Source organism: Stenella coeruleoalba (genome assembly GCF_951394435.1).
Source record: "Stenella coeruleoalba genome assembly, chromosome: 1".
In the NCBI taxonomy this organism is placed as follows: domain Eukaryota; kingdom Metazoa; phylum Chordata; class Mammalia; order Artiodactyla; family Delphinidae; genus Stenella; species Stenella coeruleoalba.
This window is the reverse complement of record NC_137169.1, coordinates 181730591-181753260: the sequence shown is the minus strand read 5'-3', so window position 1 is coordinate 181753260 and position 22670 is coordinate 181730591. Positions and strand designations below refer to the sequence as shown.

The 22670-nt window shown below is 47.9% G+C and overlaps 2 protein-coding genes and 1 long non-coding RNA gene across 4 annotated transcripts in view; 2 read left to right on the top strand and 1 right to left on the bottom strand.

Moving 5' to 3' along the window:
- The window catches only part of TNN (tenascin N), a gene marked incomplete at its 5' end in the record, with an annotated part of 52225 nt that extends 47716 nt beyond the window's left edge, over positions 1 to 4509 (top strand). Inside the window, 2 exons of the mRNA XM_079935829.1 lie at positions 1869 to 2032; positions 4342 to 4509. Coding sequence (XP_079791955.1) covers positions 1869 to 2032; positions 4342 to 4482 — 305 coding nt within the window. The 3' untranslated portion in view covers positions 4483 to 4509. The remainder of the gene's footprint in view (positions 1 to 1868; positions 2033 to 4341) is intronic.
- Positions 4510 to 9380: 4871 nt separating this feature from the next.
- LOC307178038 overlaps positions 9381 to 22670 on the top strand; it is a 367206-nt gene continuing 353916 nt past the window's right edge. For both annotated transcript variants that reach the window (XR_013825125.1, XR_013825126.1), the window contains exon 1: positions 9381 to 9617. This is a non-coding gene — a long non-coding RNA (uncharacterized lncRNA). The remainder of the gene's footprint in view (positions 9618 to 22670) is intronic.
- The window catches only part of KIAA0040, a 33475-nt gene continuing 25710 nt past the window's right edge, over positions 14906 to 22670 (bottom strand). The window contains exon 3 of the mRNA XM_079905654.1: positions 14906 to 18480. Within this exon, the coding sequence (XP_079761780.1) occupies positions 18043 to 18348 (306 nt within the window). The 5' untranslated portion in view covers positions 18349 to 18480 and the 3' untranslated portion in view covers positions 14906 to 18042. The remainder of the gene's footprint in view (positions 18481 to 22670) is intronic.

Sequence of the window (22670 nt, the reverse complement as noted above, 5' to 3'; positions counted from 1 at the left end):
CTTTGACTGTCATAAAATTGGAACTTCTGTACATTACACACTGATCCCCCCCCAGTAAAATCCCTCCTCTTATACTCCCCCAATTCGGGCTGTTGTACATTAGCTGATGAACCCACATTCTGAGAGATTTCGTGGTGTCTGCCCACCACTCATTCGACTTCAGCAGTGTGACTGTCATTCTTGCATAGCAGTGTGTGTGTGTGTGTGTGTGTGTGTGTGTGTGTATTATTTAAATATATACATATATATATATATATATATATTTTTTTTTCTGAATGAATGAATGAGGTTGCAGGACAAAAGTTCTCAATCTTTAGCTGGCATCAGAAGGGCTTGCTGTCATCTGAAGGGCTTGTTAAAGCACAGACTGCAGGGTATGACCGTGGAGTTTCTGGTTTTGTATGTCTGGGGTGGACCTGGGACCGTGCATTTCTAACAAGTTCCAGGTGCTGCAGCTGCTGCCAGTTCAGGGTCCACTTTGAGAACCATTGCTGTAGATGGTCAGAGACAGCCCGTCCTTGTTAGGCATAATCAAAGCCTGCTGTTGAAATAAGGAAGCTTCCTGTGGAACGGTGTCTCAGAAGGAACTCTGGGCTTGGAATCTCAGGTCGGAGATTTGAGTCCTGGCTCTGCTGCTTGTGGACTGTGGGACTGTGACAAATTCCTAGAGTCTAACCTCTGTGAGTTTGTTTTCTTATGGGATTAAGAGCTGCCTGACCCACCCCTCAGGCTTGTTGTGGGCATCAAATGAGAATGTATATGTGAAGGTGATGGGTAACTCAGAGATCAGATTAAATGGAAGTATTGTTATTGTAGGAGCAGAACTTGATTAAGCTTGGGATTGATATGAGCCCTTATTGCATTTTATGAGCTGAATTAAAAAGTAAACTTATAAAAGGATGACAAATGTGATGGGGAAATAGTAGAATACAAGTAAAATAATTAAGGCAGATTTCTAGATAGGATTAACGAAGCACTTAATTGTACCTATGTGCCCAGAAGGGCTCTAGAAGTTCAGGTGTGTGTGTGGGAGGATTAATAAGGAGAATCTTCCTCAGGAGTGGGGTTGAGCTGGGCTTTGAGGAATGGTGAGGCTTTGGAATGATGAAGGGCAGAGAGAAACAGGCGAGCAGAGGCATGGAAGATGGATGCGTCCACTTCACACTTGGAGGGCGCCTGTGCGGATAGTGGGCTGTGAGATTGTGCAAAGGGTACAGCCAAGTTACAGGCCTGAAAAGCCAGGAGGAGGAATTCACTCCGTGTGGGAGGAAGTAGGCCTGAGATGATGAAAATGGACACTTAAGCTTCGGAAGAGCTAGGAAAGCTGTTGTGTTAACACAGGCCTGGAGAGAGATGAGAACAGCCCAGGGTGGCAGCCGTGGGTGCAGGGGTGTATAGGAGTGATCTGCAGAAGGAAGGGCTTGATAATGGGGTACACAGGATTGTCAGATGTGGCTCGGGGGGACCCAGTCTGGGTGACTGGGAGGATGCTCAAGCAGAGACAGGAGCACAGAGAGGGGGTTAGTTGTGTGAGGGTGGTCGGTACTATGGGGAGCGTCGAGGAGTTTGGTTTTGGGTGTTTGGATATTTTACTGTGAAGCCTCTAAGTGAAAATGCTTTTAAAGCTATTGGAGAAACAGGCCTGAAGTTTGGGTGACAAGCTCAGAAAGAGAATCTATTCATCCGTATCGTGTTCTCATCTTGGAGATTTTGAGAAAAGAGTGGCTCCTTGTGGCCTAACTGACTGGATCCCTGGCGTTTTCATGCTTGGAGGTTTTCCTGCCCCCAGTCCTCTTTCAGGCCAGAGTTTGATCACGCCCTCAGGGGTGAAACTTGGGCTCTCCCCTCTCATGTCTTCTCTCCTGCAGGGGACGCTCTTACTTACCACAATGGATGGAAGTTTACAACCTTTGACAGAGACAATGATATCGCCCTCAGCAACTGTGCCCTGACACATCATGGCGGCTGGTGGTACAAGAACTGCCACTTGGCCAACCCTAATGGCAGATACGGGGAGACCAAGCATAGTGAGGTAGGTGACAGGGGAACATCTTTTTTGTCCCAGGCTTTTCCCATATTGTGTTCCTAGAATGACACCCTCCAGACTGGTTTGTCTGACCCTCTCCTTCTGATGCCCAGCAGTCAGGGCAGTAAGGCTTCTTCTCCAGGTTCCATGGCCTTAAGGTCAAGGCCCTCCCTGCCCATCTGCTGCAGCCCCTCCCCACTCTACATTCCCACCGATGCTGCACCCTTACTCAGTGCAGGGAGGTACTCAGGCTGCCCACTGCTTAATAGAGATGATATGGGTCCCACACCATCTCACTTTACGAGTTCACACATGGACACTGTCTTGGTCAGCTCAAGCTGCTGTAACAAAATAATATAGCCGGCATGGCTTAGACAGCAGACATTTATTTCTCATGGCTCTGGAGGCTGGGAAGTCCAAGATCCAGTTCCCAGCAGATTCAGTTCCTGATGAGAGCTCTTTCTGGCTTGTGGATGGCTACCTTTTCACAGCATCCTCACATAGTGTGGAGAGAGAGAGAGAGAGCTCTGGCCTGTCCTTCTCTTCTTATAAGGGCACTGATCCCACCATGGTTGACCTACCCTCATGACGTCATCTAACCCTAATTACCTCCCAAAGGCGCCATCTCCGAATACCGTCATGTTGTGGGGTCGGGGCTTCAACATATGCAATTTGGCGGGGGAGGGGCACAAACATTTTATCCGTAACAGACACTGCAGAATTTTTTCTAGTCGTTCATCCAGCTAAACCAGAGCTATTTTTCTCAGTCCTTTGATCACGGGGAAAACAAAGTTTTCTGTCTTATGTCAGACCCACCCTTGGATCCACTTCATCCAGAGCCACCCAAAGTCTGCCCAGAGCGTTGTGCTAAACTGGTTTCTCCAGTTCAGGAGTGTGCACACAGGGCCAGGAGTTGGCGAGGGCTCCTCCCCCGCTCCCTTGCTCTGCAACTTTCCAATCAGTGATTTCTTGAATCCTCTTGCCCGGTGAACATCGTCGTGATTCCTCGCCAGCTTCCAGGCATCTCCTGCCTGCTCCCTCACAGCTTCTTAAAAATTGCATCTTTGTTCCTACCCGTCATGAATCCATCCCCTCCATGAACTCTCCCCTTCCTGGGTTTCTCATTTCCCATCCTAGATCTTGATCCTAGCCTTCAGGAAGCCACCTCTCCCCAGAACTCATACATAGTGTACCAATATGACTGTAAATATTAGTACATCTGAAGTCCAGGTACATTTTGATTCCTTTGGTCCTAACCAGGCAGCAGGGACTCCCAATCCTTATGTGATTTTTCAAAGGGAAGAAGAAATTTGTCGCCAGGGGAGCCATGGAGGGTGTGCCCATGAATCATGGTGGCAGCATGTGGGCTGACTCAGGGAAGCCTGTGACCAGAGATCAAATATTTGAAATGAGCAGCCAGCATGCCCTAAACCATCCCCATATTTGCTAATAAAAGACATTCATCTGGTTAATGTGCTTTTCACAGTCTGCAAGGCATTTAGCTTCTTGTTTATTATTTACCTCACAAATTAAAATACATAAAATTGGTCACTTGGGCTCTTTATTGGCCAGGTTGCAAGGTTATTAAGTGAATTAAATATTATTGTGCTCACCCATCAAAAGTCGTAAAATGAGATTTAGTTTTCAGCAGACTATTTATTACCCCAGAGCTAATATCTAAACAGTCTAAATTGAAAATGATTTTCCACAATTGGCCAATTAATATGTTTACTGTTGCCCTTAATTTTTTGTAAAGGAAAAGTGAGGCAAAGATAATTCGATCATTGCTGGCCAGGTTGACCCCGCGTTACCTTTGCTGCTGCTCTGGCCTCACTCACCTCCTGGGCTCACACCCCCCATCCTCCAACCACAGGGGACTTCCAAATTGTCAGCCTGTCTAACCTCAGCTGCCCAGCAGAGGGAGCACACTTCTAGATTCCTGTCTCACTGCCTTTATAAATACCCTAGTCTCTCCTCTAAGCAGAGAGGGAGTAGTTTCCCTGGCAAAGAAACATTCTTTGGTACCATAATCCACCCCACCCTCTCCCAGGTGCCTCTTTTTGATGCTGGCTTATTTATTTATTTATTTATTTTTTGCGGTACGCGGGCTTCTCACTATTGTGGCCCTCTCCCGTTGCGGAGCACACGCTCCGGACGCGCAGGCTCAGCGGTCATGGCTCGCGGGGATCCACCCGGACCGGGGCACGAACCCACGTCCCTTGCATCGGCAGGTGGACTCCCAACCACTGCGCCACCAGGGAAGCCCTATTTATTTGTTTTATTTATTTATTTATTTACTTATTTATTTAATGTAGGGGGTGAACTGGGAGCCATGGAAAGGACATGAATTCTCCATTCCTTTTGTGGAGTTGAAGATCCGCCCTCATGGCTACAGCGGGGAGCATGTCCTGGGCAGAAAGAAGCAAACACTGGGAGAAAATTCGAGAACATTCTGACGGCCCATTCATGCACTTATTGCACAAGAGGAGACCAGCCCGGGGTTGGGGCCTGTGTAAGCATGGGGTGGGGTGGGTACTAATGACTGGCTAATGGAAGTCTGAGGGGTGCTCATAGCCCTTGGCTTCTGAGATGGCTCGATAACCTGCAGGACAAAGCATGTCACCAAGCTTCCAACCATACAGCTCACTTGCTTGTCACCTGCATTTTGCCCATCTGTATTGTGGGCCTGAAAATCAACACAAAAATAGCTGCACAATGTGTATGGGCGAGACAGCACTGGAACTGCAAGGTTGTCTGCTCTATCTTCAGTAACAAACATACGGGATTAGGGCAAAAAAAAAGGGGTGGGGGATAAAGAACCACCTAGTACTTCTTCAATTGGAAATCTCTGGAAATTGGTATATATATATTCAGGGCTCTGCTAATACAAATCTTCTGTCTAAAAAGAAACACCAAAGGGGGGTTGGATGACAAGGGGCTGAGGTAGCCTGAAACTTACCTTCCATTACCACTGGAAAATTGGTAAAATCTTCTTTGAGGAAAAAGACATAAATCTTCCCCTTTTAAAAATAATTGCTGATGTTATGAGGAAGAATAAAGGGAACCAAAAGGGACCAAGAGGGATTTGAATTTTGCTGTGTTCTGACCAGTATCCTGTGTGCTGGAAACCCCAGCTTCCATGTCACTGTTACTTTTAAGTGCCCCCTTTCCAGCCACCTGCATTATCACTCTTGTAGATCTGCGTATGTTGTGAATAAATTCTCACTTATTTCAATTTTAAATAATTTGACTCTCTTGGTAATTGGTTCCTCCCAAAGACCCTTTTCTGTGACTCCCTTTCGTACTGTCAAGTCCTCAGCCTCCCTCCTCTCTCCCTCCTGCCCCTGCCCTCCCCCTACCCCACCCCGCCCTGTCGGACCCCTGGGTTTCCTGAAAGTGCTCAGCACCAGAGGCTTATTGTTTGAGTGGACACTTGGCAAGGTCAGATCCTTTTGGCTTATTTTCCTATCACTTTGGAAGGTTTTTCTGTGGCAAAGTCAGTGACCATTGAAGAAACTTAATTTCCTATTCGAGAAAAAAAAAATAAACCACTTGATTAAAAAACATTTGCTTTGTGTTGTTTTCCCCACATAAGTACACTTGAATTCTAAATTTAACCTAAGTGCAAGCAAAGGTACCATCTGTGCATTATAATGGAGTTTGGTTGGTCATGGCCTCTGACTGGTGTGATGGCCATCATGGTATTTGGAACCAGGAAGTGGGTGAGTGGGGAGGAAGACAAGTGCCCTAAAAGCTGCGGTCCTCCTCGAGGGTGCTGGAGTCGTTTATTGCCTCAGGTTCTCCAGGTTTTAACCTCTGTCCGAATGCCAAGCCATACTTCCGAAACAGTGTTCGTCAACCTTTAAAATTTTCAGCATCCCCTCGGCTCCCTACACACATGCACTGAGCAATGCCCTGGTAACTTCTCGGTCTGATAAAGTGTGGTCTGGATGAAGTACAGTGTCAGCGTTGGGGCTAGTGGTTTAAAAACGTGCTTGCACCTCTCTCATCTATTCAAGGAGAATTTAAGTGTCTGCCTGCTTATCAGGCAGTGTTCTGGGCACTGGGGAGCCAGCGGTGAGCTCACAGAGCTAAGCAAGCCAGACATGGTCCTTGCACTACTGGATTATGTGTGCTGTCATTCATCCACTCATTAACTCATTCATTCAACAAATACTGATGAAGCCCTATTCTGTGCTTCTACTCTGTGCCCTGCTGCTATAGGAGTGAACCAAACACAAGATTCCTGCCCTTGTGCTTAGATTCTACTTGTGGAGACTGACAATAAAAAACAGATACACGTACAATTCCCAGAAGGGATGAGTGCCATGGAAGAAAATTATAGTGGGATTAAGAGATGGAGGGGGAATTGGTGGCAGAAGTGGGGGACTCCACGGACCTCTCTGAGGAGTAGATACTTGCAGAGACTGGCCAGATGTCTTTAGTCTGATCCCACTTCCTCAGGGCTGGAGGCTGAGCTAATTTCCTTGTCCGTTTTAAAGCTCCCTTTGCACAGCTTCTCAGTTCCGAGACCTCTGGTCTCCTGTTTGCACACGAAGTTCTCACCTTGGTGGCTCCGTAGCCCTGTGCTCATCCCAGTGGGTGCAGCCTTTTTAGAAAAGAAAAGCCTCCTTTGCAAAGTGGATCAAACCCTGGAATGATTCAGAGCGGGGGAGGGGTCGGGTGCATCGTGGGTGGTGCTTCCCAAATTTAACTGCACTTGTCACGTGAGCCTGGTGGGGCAGGATTGCTGGGCCGCAGCCCTTCTGACTCAGCAGCTCTGGGCCAGGGCTGCTGTTGGATGGGTGACCGCTCTCTGAGTAGCTCTGGCGGCGCAGGGGGCACCCTCTGATGGCCTGTTTGCTCAGGAGGCGTCTGTGATGGTGGCAGCAGCACAGCCCCATCTGTGTTCACCAACCCTGGTGTTTTCCCACCGCTGGCCAAGAAGAGGGCTTGTGGGAAACTGGAGCTGTTTCTTGCATTCTTTTGCCTGTAGGGTCCTTGCTGCCCTGAAGGGACAGGACAGAGAAAACCTCAGTTGACCCTTCAAGGATTCCACTGGGGCAAAGAAGAAAGTGCAGGAGGTGGGAAGTTCATTTTCAAAGGATGTTTGTCTGACTGAGGAGAACCTTCCAGACCTAAATCTCTGTGCCTAACCTCATTTTAACATGACCAGCTCTGGCAACTCCTGCTCTGGTAGTTGAATATAGGCCCCAGAATAGATTTCTGGATAGACCTGCTTTTTCAAGGGTCAGACACATTTCTTAGAGCCAGGTTATGAGCCATCAGGGTTTTGAAGCTTAAGGGACAATTCCTACCGGTCAGGACAAACCAAAGAAAACAAAAGCTGTCATAGAAGGGACAGATGGCCCAGCCAGGCACTAGGGTAAAAGCGAGGACACAAGTGTCACAAGCAGTGGATAAAGTCTCCGAGCCATGGCCTGTTGCATGCAAGATACTAGCAAAGCCTCGATGAGCAGAACACAGCCCCTGCTCGCAGTGTGGTGGGGATGGCCACGGGGACAGACCACGACGGTGGGCACTGCGACAGGGAGAATGCTGTGAACAGAGCGGGGTGCCCTAGAGAGCATTGTGGGCGTGGTGTCAGCATTGCGTCCGGAAGGGGGACTCTGAGTTTGCCAGGGGAGCAACGAGAGGCCTGGGGGAGGCAGGGCACCTTGGGAGGAGGACACTTGATGGCAAGGATGAAAAAGGGTGGCGTGTGGTGTGTTTGAGGGAGGAAGACGGCTTCTAGGTGGGGTGAGGAGGGGCTGGTGGGGAGCCTTGCTGGAGAGATGGGCAGGGACTGGTCTCGGCCATGTAAGCACTGTGGTCTCAGGTTGCGCAGTTTAGCACAATCAGCTGGAGCTGTTACCAGCCTGATCCTACTTCACCTCCAGAGACACTGCTTCAGTGGGTCTCAGCTGAGAACTGTGCCTCTGAGTTTTTTTTGTTTTTTTTGGGTTTTTTTTTGCGGTACGCGGGCCTCTCACTGCCGCGGCCTCTCCCGTTGCGGAGCACAGGCTCCGGACGCGCAGGCTCAGCGGCCATGGCCCACGGGCCCAGCCCGCTCCACGGCACGTGGGATCTTCCCGGACCGGGGCACGAACCCGTGTCCCCTGCATCGGCAGGCGGACTCTCAACCACTGCGCCACCAGGGAAGCCCTGCCTCTGAGTTTTTTAAGGCTCCAGGGGCTTCTAACGTGCAACTGGGGCTGAGAACCATGGCTGAGATGAAAAAGGGGGGCAGTGGAGAATACTCAGGGGTGTTTAAACCTTGGAGTGACACTTGTAGTAAGGCTTGTATTTTGGAAACATCAGTCTGGTGACAGCATAGAGAATAGGGGGAGGCGTGGAGGGCTGTTTTAGGGAAAGAGTGGAGATTCACAGACAAGTTAAGGGTTATTACAATAGGCAATAGGTACTGACTTCCTTGGCCTGTGGCAGAAATTGTGGGAAAGGGAAGAAGAGCATAGATTAAATAATATTTCAGAGGAAGGATTAACAGGATTTGAGGGGGGTGGGTGGAAAAGGGAGGGGAGGGATCCTTTCGTGCAGAGTTTAGGGCTGGTTGTTCTTGACAGTAGCTTCCTCTGGGAAGAGGGTCCCAACTTTTATGTTTGTCACATGATGTCAAGAGTTCTACTTTTGGGAGTTCCCTGGTGGTCCCATGTTTAGGCCTCTGCACTTTCACTGCTGAGGGCTTGGGTTCAATCCCTGGTCGATCCCGCCCACACAAGCCCTGCGGCCAAAAAAAAAAAAAAAAAAAGGAATTCTACCTCTTTTTTTTTTTTTTTTTTTTTTTGCTGTACGCGGGCCTCTCACTGTTGTGGCCTCTCCCGTTGCGGAGCACAGGCTCCGGACGCGCAGGCTCAGTGGCCATGGTTCACAGGCCCAGCCACTCCACGACATGTGGGATCTCCCCGGACCGGGGCACGAACCCGTGTCCCCTGCATTGGCAGGTGGACTCTCAACCACTGCGCCACCAGGGAAGCCCAGGAATTCTACTTTTTAACTTGGAATTCTCAGGGATTCAAGGATCCTTAAAGCTAGGAACTGCTGAAGGGAGAAAGAAAAAAAAATGACCGAAGGAACTGTGATCAAAGGGATGACATGAAAGAAAAGGACCAGGTATGGTGTTTGAAGAGAGACAATGCGGGTACAGCATGGCAGTGGAAAAACAATTATAAATAATGAAATGCTCTCGGCGAAACGTAGTCATTTACTGGAGGAAGTCTTCCGCTAAAAGAATTTCCAAGTCGTTCCCTTAAGCCTTTCCCCAGGGCGGTGGAGAGGATGGGGAAAGTGTTTTCTGTCAATGAAAAGCGCGGATCAATCAATAACGTTTGAGGGCAGCCTCCCCGCGCAGCGGGGCGCGCTGTACGCGGCCGGGCCAGCAGATGGCAGTGTGGTCCTACCGGGAGCCTCTAGCCTCAGCGCCACTTTCCTCTCCTCCAGAAAGGGAAGTTCTGGGGGTCTTCACGTTCCTTCCTTCCTGGGTAGAATGACCTGGAGAGTCAGCCTCTGGGGTACGACTCAGCGTCCAGCCAGTGCTTGGTGGTTGCGCAGGCAGTGGTGCTGCACAAAACAGGTAACTGGGAAACACTTTGAAGAGACTGCCTCGTGAGACGGGTACTCTGTCCCCCGACCTGGCCCACTGGGCTGGTGGTCCGGCAAGGGGATGGGGGGCACCCCTGGAAGGGGTTTTAGGCAGTTCCTAAAGTGCAAGTGAATCCACTTCCAAAGTCCTTCTGTTGGTTGGATGTTGCTACGGAGGAAATGGGTTGAGTTCCGCCGCCAATGGTAATAAAGAAGTTAGGTTCTCAGGCTGGCCCAGAAAAGCCTGTTCATTCTATAATGCAGATAAATTGCAGTGCACTTATAATGACAGAAATAGAAAACAAAGGTATTGTAGTATTGCAATTTAAGTAAAAGAGCGGTGGAGTGAAACCAGTTCTTTATTTTGGCAGGTGAAGAAAATTAGGTTTGATTAGAGAAGGATAGGAAGCAGATAAAGCTGTCTCTGTGTTCTGGGCTGGTCTCAGCCTATCAATACCCAAAGTTTTGGTTGGACTGGCCCTTGAGTTCTTATTATAATTGTAAGATACCCTTCAGCAATAGCCGTCAGGAACCTTTGAAACATAAAGGTTTATTACTTGCAAGACCTGGAAATTACACGGCACACAGGAGGCCACATTGTGAGGTTGTGTGTGGGAGGGAGAGAGAGAGAAAATGAGCTCGAGAGAGAGCACGCCTAGGGTTCTCCTTTTATTGGAGTCTGCAGTGGGGGCCTAGGATTTCGAGGACTCGCTCTTCACTGGTGAATTTAAAACATAGGAGTGGGAATTTCAAGTGCAGGAAAAGAAGAAAAAAAATCAAGAGGCCCAAATGGTTAGCTATTGAAATCAACCGGAATCTCTAAAACAAAGGAGCCGCAGTGTGGGAGGTGGCCTGGGTCCTTGTCCAGCTGTGGGGCTGGCAGTGTGTTTATCCTGCATAGTGGTCTTTGAAGTGGGTGCCTCTTTGAAATGGATGCCTCTGCAATCAAAGCTTAAATCAGGCACTTGGATTACAAAAAAGAAAAAACAGAACTGTCAGGGCTCATGCTACACGGTGGAACAGCTGAAGGAGACAGTTGGGTGTCTGAAGGCTTGTGGGCAGAGCCCGTTACGGGATTCTATAAGTTTCTGACCCAAAGGAGGTGCTTCTGCAAGTTAACAGTCTCTGAGGAGGCCAGACCAGCAGAATGGCCTGGATCATGATGCCCTGTGTGTGCACAAGGGGCACTAGGACAGGAGTCTGAAGACTTTGGTCTTCAGGTTTCCAGGTTTGCGTGAGTTGCTTACCTTTCTGCGCCTCACTTTCTTCCTTTATAAAATGGGGATGACGTTAGTCCCTGATTTACTCACTGCGTCAGTTGCTGCAAGAGTCAAATGAGGTATTGAAAGTGCCCATAACTATGAGGTTGAAGCACTCTGGAATGGCAAGATAGAGGCCTTGCACCTTTAGTCTCCATAACTTCACTCAGAGCTTTTGGATTTTATTTTTTCCTTGCTAGAGGTGTATCCCTAGGTACCTCTAAGGTATATTTGCTATGAATAACCACCAATAGGATTATTATGGCTCACAGAAGAAAGACAAAGCGCAGGGTGAGAAAGAAAGGTTTGTAAAGGTAAAGGAAAATCTCTACGTTTCGAAAGGGGTTTCCTTGGGGATGATATGAATTGAGGTGTTAGCAGTAAAAGATGAACAGATGAAGCATGGGGGTACACAGACCCTCCACGGCAGCATTTCCCAGACGGTGTTCCTTGGAACCCTTGCTCCTCCAGAGGTGCTAAAAGAAGAGGTTACGTGGTCAAATAAGCTTGGGAAAGCTGAGTTCCGTGGAGTTACACCATTTCCTTATTCCAGTACCCATTAGAACCTTTAGTGTGATACCTGCATTGCACATTCCAAGGAGGAGTGGGAAAGTCATGGTATGCAGTGCTTTACAAACTTATTTGACGATAGAATGCTTTTGGTTTCTGAATATCTAGATAATATCAATATTTGTCAAGGTATGGTTCAGAGACCACTGTCATTTACCTAGAGTTCTTGTTAGAAGAGCAGCTTGTTTGGTCTCGTCCAAGATGTAATAAATCCAGCAGAAGGGCAGAGGGGGACTGGGTCTCTGCACTTGTAAGAAACACCCAGTGATTCTTTCTTTTTTCCCCCTAATCAATGCATTTATTTAGCATATAGTATGCACCAGGCTCCACGCTAGGAACTGGAGATACAATGCTGAATAAGACAGTTAGAATTCTGGCCTCATAATGGCTAATTCTAATGGGGGTGAGAATGGGCTAGAGTGCTGGGAACACAGGAACATCGTTGCCATACAGTCTGATCTTGTTGTGATGGGAAAACTTGTGTCCTTAGGGAAGCGTTCCTAGGCAGCGATGTAAAATCTGGAATACTTCACCAGAAATATGTTTTAACAGCAACTAAGACTTAGGGTTATGAAAATCCCTTATCTAGCAAATAAGCGTGGCATCGTTGACCCTGACAGGTTTGTGACTATCACATAAAACCCAGTGAGTCTTCAGCACGTTGAGTTTGAGGACCTGTGACGTAGCTGGATTGATGTTCTAAGGCAAACACTGTTTTAAGGTGAAAAAGATGTTGACTCAGACTCTCCTGATCTGGCCACCAGGAGGCACTGTCACCCTAGGGTGGCTTGAGGTGAGGCGGGATAGCTACTTAAGAAGTTCACCTGTCACATACTGTAATTTGGGAGCCCTTAATTCAAAGAGTATTAATAATACTGTGGACAGTGCAGTGTGTGGTGAAATTAAGGAACGTATTACATCAGTGGGAATAGAAGATGTACATTATTTTCAGTCCCTATTTCATTTGGCCTGTCTGTACCATCTGACTCTACAGACTCTGGCTTTCTTCTTGAAAGTTTCTTCTCCTTTGACTTCGAGGACACAACTCTCTCATGATCTTCCTTCTGTCCTTAATAATAATGAACATTTACTGAACACTTATAGTAAGCCAGGCCCTGTGCTGAATGCTTGTATGCATTATCTCATTTAATCCTCTCATCCCTGTGAGATAGAGATTAATTCTACACAGAGATTAAGTCCTGGGCCTAAATTACACAACAGTGGGAGTTGGAGTTAGCCTCAGAGTCTGGACAACTCCAGTCCTAGCTTCCCACACTTACAGTGGTCCTCGCCAGGCTGCACTTTCAGGTTGTATGCAGATGCAAATGGTGCCCTCCTTTCCCAGTTGCCTGCTCTGCAGCTCTCTTCTGGGGGACAGCTTCTGAGTGACGCCCCCCGTCTCCCCACAGCCTGCCCTGACTCCAGCTTTGAAACTTCCCTCTTTGTAAGCAGTGACCATACCGTACTATAATGGTCTCTTTGCTTGTCTGTTCCCACAGCCAGGCTGTGAGCCCCTCCAGATGACTTTATATTGCTGCCACCTGATGTGCTTGGCACATACTAGAATCAAAAATGTTAAAGGGGGGACTTTCCTGGTGGCACAGTGGTTAAGAATCCACCTGCCAATGCAGGGGACATGGATTCGATCCCTGGTCCGGGAAGATCCCACATGCAGCGGAGCAACTAAGCCCGTGTGCCACAACTACTGAGCCTGTGCTCTAGAGCCCACGAGCCACAACAGCTGAGCCCACGAGCCACAACTACTGAGCGCATGAGCCACAACTACTGAATCCCGTGTGCCTAGAGCCCGTGCTCTGCAACAAGAGAATCCACCGCAGTGAGAAGCCCACGCACCACAAGGAAGAGAAGCCCCCACTCTCTGCAACTAGAGAAAGCCCACGCGCAGCAGTGAAGACCCAACGCAGCCAAAAATAAATAAATAAATTTATTTTAAAAAATGTTAATGGAATAAATAGCCTCAAGAGGGAGTTAGATAGACACCTGCATGCATGGCTGTTCCTGAATGAAGTATCACAGGTATTTGAAAACGTCCCTTTGAACCTATGGCAGAGACTGCAAGCTGTGTTAAAGGGACTCTTCAATCTTGTAATCCTGTGACTTTGAATCTGGGAATAATACTAAGGGCAAAGGGCAAGAGGTCAGTGCAGAGGGTTCTGGTGAGTTGAGAATGCTCATAGCATTGTCCAAATTTACATTCACACCCCCAGGGTCAGGGCTGAGCCTGGGCAGGTGGAGCTGATGGCACTGAGCTCTGGCATCCGCTCAGATGTACAGCAGCTGCCTCTCCCCCAGATGCTGTCTGGGCAACGTTCCTTCCTCCAGGGTGGAAAGTTTTAGAAGTCCTGGAGGAAGGATCAGAGAGCTGAGTGAAGGGTCTCTGTCCTCAGTTGCTCATGGGATGTGTGGTGATGGGGAAGGGAGCCCAGGGATCAAGTACAGCAACAGGAATAATCAGCCTGCGTCGGAAGAGATGAGGCTTGGGGCTGCCTAGGTGCTTGAAGTGCAGTAAACATGGTGCTTTGCCAGCGTGTTTGACCCCTCCCCCCACAAGCTTCTCGGCCCATGTTCTCCAGGATGCTAGCCACCAACCGTGTGTGGTTGTTGAGCAAGTGAAATGTGGCTGGTGTAACTCAGCTACTGGACCTTTAACTTTATTTAATTTTAATTAATTTAAATAGCCATATATGGCTAATGGTACCATATTGGACAGGGTAGGAAGATTTCCATCATTCCTAATTCTATTGGACCGCACTGCTCTAGATAGTTTCTGCTTTAATGACAGCTTAGCATCATCAAGGGAGGAATCAGGAGCATCTAACTCATTACATTTCTTAACCAATGCAAAGCGATGGCCGACTTGAAAAAGATATACATTTATACACTCACACACGTGTGTGTCTGTCTGTCTCTATTTCTATATCGTCCACCTACTCTCCTCTATTTATCTGTCTGTCTCCCTTGCAGCTACTATAGAAGCATTTGGTCTCTCTCCTTTCCAGCACCATATTTAACTCAGAAGTCTGTTTTTACTTAGTCTTTGCTATTTTCCCCTTTTTCCTTTAAGAGGACATTGATTGACCTCATTGATGGGAATGTTCTCTAAGTGTTGCCAAGGAACATCGGTGTGTTTTTCTGCACCTGGCACCTCTGAGGGTGCCTAGTCTTCGAGGTGTCTGCTCTGCAGGTAGCAGTGCGAGAGTTCATCCCTGGTCCTTGGACCTCTGACTCTGCCGGGGAAGGCAGTGCCTGGGGATGGCTGGGCGTTTGGTGTCCCAGAGGAAGTCATTGCATCCATCATTCTGAGTGATGTCTGGGAGACGGTAATCTCCGATGTCAAGAAAATAACTATCTGATTCCATAAGTAAGGAGGCCAGGCACGGCTTTTCATTTTCAAAGTATTTTATTTAAATAAGTTCTTCTCTTGGTGTGTTTGAATTTTCCAGAAAAAAAAAAAATACTGACAAATACTATACAACTTGGACCATTTGTATTCTTCCTGAAGAGGTAACTGCCCTTTTTTCTGCATCTTCCCCTCCCCCCAAGAAACCCAAAGCGAATCCATTAAGCAGTGGCAGAAAGACCTCTTCTGACCATTCAGAAGTCCTGGGCCTGGGGGCTCCTCCCCCAGCCTGGGCTGGTTTAGGAAGCCTCTTCTTTACCATCCTTTTTGCCCTCTGTTAGCTTAACCTCCCCAAGATGGGCCAAGCAGGCTCCAGTCCTGAGGCACCCCTGGCTGCCAGTGGCAGTTCTGGGACAGAGGCTGGGAAGAAGGAGTAAAGATGGAGAGGGATAGAGGAATGGAGCTGGGGTGGTGCCTAGAGAGGAGGGGAATAAGAGAAGAAAACAGGGGAGAGAAAGATGAGAATGAAGTGGGAAGAAATGGTAGTGGACTCCAATTATTGCTTTGAGCTCCTTTCATGCGCCCACGAATTCAACAAAAATTTGCGGGCGTATCACACTCCGGGACTATTCTCGGTACTCCAGTGAAGGTTTTCGGGGAGGTTGGGTGGGAAAAAGATAAGCCTCTTTCAGGGTTTGGGTCTCCAAACCTGGGTACAGAAGCAACTGAGAAGTGTGTTTCTGGCTGTTTCATACCTGGACGTAGAGCAGGTCCATTCTGTGAGGAGACAGTGGGGCACTGCCCCTGGAGACAGAGGCCTTGTCATGGCAATGACGACCGACTGCTCTCTTACTATTCAATTCAAACTAGCAGCCGGTTGTCAAGGCAACCATGGCACTTGTGCGGTCCCTGATCCCGGAGATCCTGTCTCCTAGATTATAGCTGACACCAGTCTCGGCCATCAGCCTCCACGTCTCCCCCAAGTCATCCGTTTTAGGGGGGCTGAGAGTTGGAGACTGAAAGAGCAACTCACCCTGCTGGGCAGTGGGGTATGTGGGGAGTCACATGCATGTTGTGTGGGGAGAAGACAAGTCATCCTGGGATGTGAAAGGGACAGCCAGATGCTCTACGACAAGTCTGCATATGACAAGGGGACAGAGCATCAGAGGGTGCTTCTTTCTCTGGTCAAAGAGGTTTATGCATAAGGAGCCTGAGTGCCCAGGGTATTTAAGGCCACTTAGGGTGAGAGGGTGAACATGACTGTTTTTAAAATACAAGCAGGCCTGAATTATGCTTCACAGGGTCATCTGTCAGAAGACCTTGGTGCAGCGGTTGCTACCAGACACCTCCCGTCCATAGGACTAGACCTGGACTTTACCTGGAGGGCAGCTGAGTACCAGCTAGCCCAAGGGAACAAATAGAATACATTTTTCCATGAACACAGTCTTTCAGGATTTAGCTTTTGCTTCTATAAATATCATAGTTGAGCTACATTGTTAATTAAATTGCAATTTCACCACCATTTAGAAGAGCTTCCGTGGGAAAATATTTCAAGAGAGCTACCCAGCAGATTTGCAAATGAACTTTTAGAGCCCAACCTGCTCCCAAGTTGGAAATTATCCATCTTTGTGATATGGTCACAATACAATCAAAATACCAACCAGTTCACCCTATGAGTGGATTAATTCGGCGCCCCCAACCTCAGCCCGGTGGGAAGACACTCTCCTCAACTCACTGCGGACCTAGCTTACATGTCCTCATGGCTCTCAGGGCAGACTTGTCAACCCGACCCTTGGTCCTGCATGCACCCTCTTCCTGCGGAATTCAATACCCAGCTTCCATCTGTTGCAGCAATTAGTGGGCTCACTTAGAAGGGAAGGTCACTTGGGGGAATTGGGGAGGGGTTACAAGTTTACCCTTAACATCATCACGTATCCGACAGCATCCACAGACAGTTGTGAGTACCGACTGTGTGGAAGGCACTTGCCTGAGCGTCAAAATAAATATTGATCAACCTCTGTATAGCTTCGTCCTACTTTCATTTAAACCCTGTAACTTCTGCATCCCATCTGCAACATACCATGCATCCATGACAACCTTATGAAATTGTTTCCAGTGTGCCTTCTGTGAGACTGTACCTGTGATTGTCCTAATTCCTTCCCTGCTGAAAACCTTTGGTTTCATAGGGGATCCCTAGCTCAGGGGTAGCATCCCCTTCCCATCTGTGAAACATACATTGCACAGGTATACAACGGTAGTCCACTGAAGTGGATGGCGTACACCCGGTCTCCATGGCCTCCTAGCGGTTGCTACCAGGAGCCGTTTGTCCTTGCTTGGAGAAGGGAGCCTTGCTGAGTGGTTCTGAGGGTAGCATCTCAAAGAGAGGTCTTGGACTACATTGAACAGCCATCAGTGGTGTTGAGGACCTTGTCACGATGTGCAAGACAATAGCTTTCGATGAATTTTGATCCATCACACTTTCAACTTTTCCTCCCAGGTGAGAGGTCAGAAGCACAGGAACTTGGTGTGTCTGTATCAATATACAGGAACAGGGGCTGTACCAGGTTGCTGGAATGTCCTAATATGAAGATCCCCAGTAAAAGGCTATGTAGGGATGGGAACAGAAGAGCAGACATCTCTAACCTGAGTGGTGTACGGCACTGACAGTGCGTAGGCCTCTTGTCTGGTTATGTAATTGTGCATGTGTGCCCGGGTCTGCCAGGCTTTCCTATGAGATGTTTTTCTAAGAGCAGATAATGTACTGCCTTGTTTAGTGCCTTGTACAAAGTAGACATTCAGTGACCATTTGATGAACAGTATATACTTGTCCAGGTACCTGTTGCCTGAATATATGCGTGTGTGTGTGTGTGTGTGTGTGTGTGTGTGTGTGTGTGTGTGTGCATTTGGGAGATCTGTCAAGATGTATGGATAAATGTTCCTTGTGCTTTTGCATATGGAATGTGCCAGAGGTGGGTGGAAGGCATGCCTGAGTCTGTAGTAAAGAGCATTGCTATTGGACACACAGATGCTGAGACAGCACCTAAGACTTGTCCACGTGTTCCCCGGGAATGTCCTCCATGGGGATACTCAGTCTGAGGTTTGCTCCTTGGTTGAGTAGCTCCTCTGTGGATGTGAGTGCATCACTTCAGGGATTTCTCCTCCCTACCCTGTGTGAGGTTGGAAGGCAGCTGAGCCCCCAGGGGAGGACCCTTCTGCCTCCTGTCTAACTAGACGGGCAGTGATGGCCTCTTGTCCATCTGGAGAAGCTTGGGCTGAGCGGAGATCCAGAGGTCTTCTTCAGCCTTCTTCTTCTTTTTCTTCTTCTTCTTCTTCCCCTTGTTTCGCTCTGGCTGTTGGCCACTTTTGCCTGCCCGGCTCCAGCAGCAATGGCAACAGATGAAGAGGAGGGTGATAATCACCAGTAGGGGCAGCCCCAGGAGGATGCCTAGACAGATGCTGTTGAAGAGGCCCTCTTGGTGTTTGGCCGAGATGGTGTCCCAGATGGCGCTAAAGAAGGCGCTGATTTTCTCCATGGTGCTTGGCTAGATGGGACCAGAGGAGCCTCTCAGCTCACCAGCAAGGCCTGGGCGTGACAGGTTGCAGAACTGCCCACTTGTAACTTATTCCTCTACCAGCTTTGGGTTTGGGCATGCCACGGATAGCACCTAAAGAGAGAAAAACAGATAATTTAAGAGATACGCAGTGGGAATGGTCTGTGATTTTTAATAACATCATCGATTTTAGGCTTAGGAAATGGGAGGAAATCAAAGGTTTCCAGAGTTCACTGAAATTGTATTGAGACGCTATAAACAAGATAAACACATGCATTTAGTCAATTAAGTATTAAATAATTCTTGCTATGTACAACTGTGTGGGGCTTAGGATATAAAAATTAATAGCATATCAGACCTGGCACATAGTAAGTGCTCTGCAATTGTCAGATAAATAAATCAATGTGTGTATTCACAGTGTTCTGGTTAAGGGTCCCTGGACCCTCTACAGGAGCAGTTCTCCACTGCAGCTCACCTGATAGGTGTTGAATACATACTCCCCACAGGACAGCTCCATATCTGACCTTCTATGAACTTGCCATTTTCAACACTAATTAAAAGCTTAAGCACAAGATAGAATGTCCAAGTCTTGCTGGCTGTCATAGGGGACTTGGACCTCCCCAGGCTAGGAGGTCATCAGTCCTCATCCTGCCTCACTCCTGCCTTCCTTGCTGTCCCTTCGTGCTCTCTTCCCTGCTCCGTGTCTCCCCCCTCCTTATACCCCACTCCTGTGCCTCATCGTGCTTTGTGTGGGAAACCAGTTCTCTCTGTTTCTACCTTCCTCTCCCTCATTACCCTTGTCTCTGCTTTCTGTCCCCCAGCCAAAGATTCCCAAGTCTCCTTCCCTGCCTGTTCCCTTTCTTTGCAGTGGAAAGAATTTTGCAGGCTGATCAGTGATGGTGCTTGGAAACAGCGATGAGGTTCCCTGGATGTCTCTCTACTCCTGTTCTGAGCTCAGCTTACAGCCGGGACTGTTCTGGTTGCTTGTCCAGAGTGGCCCCTCTTCCTGTGGCACCTTCTCCAACTCTCTACCTATATCTCAGGCCTCAGCCCTCAAGTATAAGGTCTTAGAGGCGCCTTCAGTTCTGGAATCCACAGGTTCTCGGGTGTAAACAAGACTCGGAGGACAAGGATAATTCAAAGAAATTGAAGAGACCTCTTGGCATAAGACATTGCTCAGGAAAATAAAAAAGACATTGCCTGGGCTGTAGACCTTATAAATCATCCTGACCAGCTCTCTCACTTAAAGATGCAGAATCTGAGGCCCATAGTGTTGAGGTGGCATGTTTGAGGACACACAGAGCTGTGATGAACACCCAGACCTCTGAACAATGGGTCCAGCACTCTCCTAAGGCTGCTGGGCGAGCAGAAAAACTAAGGATGATGACTTTATATTTGTATTTTATTTGCTACTTTTCTAAATCACCTTCATGTAAATTATCTTTTAAGTGAGCAATGGGATGGTGCATTGTGCATGGAGGGAAGCACTGGGGGACCTGGGTCCAGAATCATTTGGAAGTCTGGGCTTTATTGGGTTCTCCTGCACTGGAGCATAAATGTGTGTGTTACACACCTGGGTGGTGTGTTACACGTGGTGTCCCAGCGGTTGTCCTTGGGGGTCTAATTCCGTGGATAACACACTCTGTAGGTGTCCTATGTACCCAGTGCCCATGTATCCATCCAGGCACACCCAGGATCTCCGTCCTGGTCTGCAGGCATGTGGACCTATCCCCTCATAACATTGTTTATACAGTTTATGCAATTGTATAAATTGGTACCTGTGCCATTTGGCCCATGGAGCGTGACATCATGCTGTAAGCTAGCCCTTATTATATGCCAGGCACTGTTCTAGGCACTTTGCACCTATCGACTCATTTAGTCTTCATCACAACCTTATGAAAGAGGTACAGTTATTCCCCCCACCCTACAGCTGAAGAGACGGAGGCACAGGTCACACAGGGAGGGAGTGGCACAGCTGGGCTTATGGATTCTGGGAGGTTTGGCCCCTGATCCCCGAGAGGTGAGCCATTCACAGGTGTTGCTCTGGGCCTCCTATTCTTTCGTGTGGAATTAACCCATTTTTGGCAAGTAGCCCAGAATTTATAGAATCTTACAATCCTTTGCTATCCCTCAGGTTGACTGAAACATTTATGCCCGTCTGTTGCAGAAGAAGACTAACAAAGAGATTTATTTTGCATTGTCAGACACCTCACAAATGCATGAAGATACATACAGTAAAAATCCAGTCCCGCCCAAGGGGAGGTTTATAGAAAGCATATGGCACCTGGACTTAAATTCAACATGCAACAAAGAAGAGCATCCTGAGAAGTTATCTCCTTGCTGGAGGCTTTGCCTGAGCCCCTCTGAGTGTCTGGGCACATCTCGCGCCATGGACCTGCCACACACCAGCAAACATACAGGCTTTTTATAGGGGAAAACCACCCTTGGCCTCCGCATAGCCCCTCAGCGGGGCCACTTCGCTGCTTGTTCCTTCTCACACCACCTGCCTCTCCTCTGGGTTCTCCTTCTCCCTTTGCTATAACCTTTGCTTTGACCTCAGCCTTGCGTGGCCCAGTATTCTTTGGCCCATCCAGAGGGATTTTTCTGCTCTGTTGTTAGGTGCTTTTCTCTAACCTGACCCTACACGTACACTTTCGGGGACCAGATGTTCCTTGCACTGCATTTCTGTGATTCAATTAGACAGCAGCAGACAACACTTGCTGACAAACTTTGCTGTGCCAGGGGTCGTGCTGGTCTCTGTGGGGAGCATATGTGAATCAGAGCCCACTCTTGGGTTCAGCCAGGGAGGGAGAAGAAGGGCATCAAGCCCTTGGAGAATATTAGGGCAGTTTCATAAAAGTAGAGCCACTTGAGAATAGAGCATCTTAAGAGATGAGTAGGATCTTGACAGAAAAACGTGTGAAAAGGATGTTCAAAGATTCCAGGCAGTGAAAATTCTAGAACATCAGCAGGAGAACGAGGGGCCTTCTGGTGAGCCTGGAGCTCAGGGTGGGAGAGGGAAGGACTGTAGGCTGTGGCCAAGGTAGAGGGGGCCTTCATAGGGTGTGTTTATTTGGGGGGTTTTATAACAGAAAGATGTTGTGATCAGAGCTGCCCTTCAGGAAAAGATAACAGAATCTGAAAACTTCTGGTAGGTGTTTTAAGAGAAAGATGTTTCATCCATTTGGCAAACATTTATTGAGCACCTACTATGTGCCACACATTGTGTTAGGTATTGAGGATTCAGGAATGAACGACAATGGTAAGGTTTCTGGCATCATGGAGCCTCGTACATTCCAGGGATCTTATTATCATTGAGGGATCATGCCAGAAGGCAAATAGAAGAAGCAAATTCCAACTTAGGATGCTTAGTTGGATGAAATAAAAGCATGCCTTTGAATTATTTCTTTAGTTCAATGTTCCAGGCCCTCCCACCCATCCCAACCTTTGTCTCAAACTCATCCATCCCCTGGCACCTAAAATAGCCTGTGAGTAAACAGATTTCTTTTCAAGCTAAAGCTAAGTCAATGATTCCCCTCTGGATTCCTGAAGGTACTTAATTGCGTCTACTCTCCATATCCAAAGAGAGTATTCATTAAGAGTTGGGAACCCTGTCTGGGGAAAGTTCAATTAAAAGGTATTGTTTATATTTTTTAATCTAAGAATTCTAGGCCCCCCACGTTACTTGCTGAGCGCTGCTCATCTACAGTGTTTCATTAGTATTTATGAGCTTTTCATTATTAGCCTTTCCAGGAAACAATCAAATATCTCCTTGGTGGTATGAATGAAAAGTTAGAGCTTCTATGAACGTTTTTGCAAAACGAGCTACACTTTGGGCCTTAGAAATGCTCTCGGGAGACCCCATCCTTCGGTTGGCTCTCAAGCATCACCCACACTGTTTGAAAAACAATTCATCTATTCTTGTAAAACCAACAGTAGGTGCTAACCAACCTCGATTGTGGTTGTGGGGGTGGTTAGGAGGAGGGAGAAGGGGGGAAAAGGTCCTTTCAGTTTTCTTGAAAGTGAGCAGTATTCATCTCTATATCCTTCATAGTATCTAGCTGGGAGAGAGTCCTTCATCCATTCATTCTTCCCACAAGCGGCTGTCTGCCTGCTTGTGAGGTGTTGATGGAGAACACAGATCCTGGAGCCAGAAGACCTGGGTTTGAGCCCTGGGTCAACTCTTGTGACCTTGGCCAGTTACCGAACTTCAGCTACAAAATGAAGCTAATAAGCTTCCCTTGTAATGAGGTTTTGAAGATTAAGAGCTCAATATGTTTAATGCATTTCGTAAACTGTAAAAT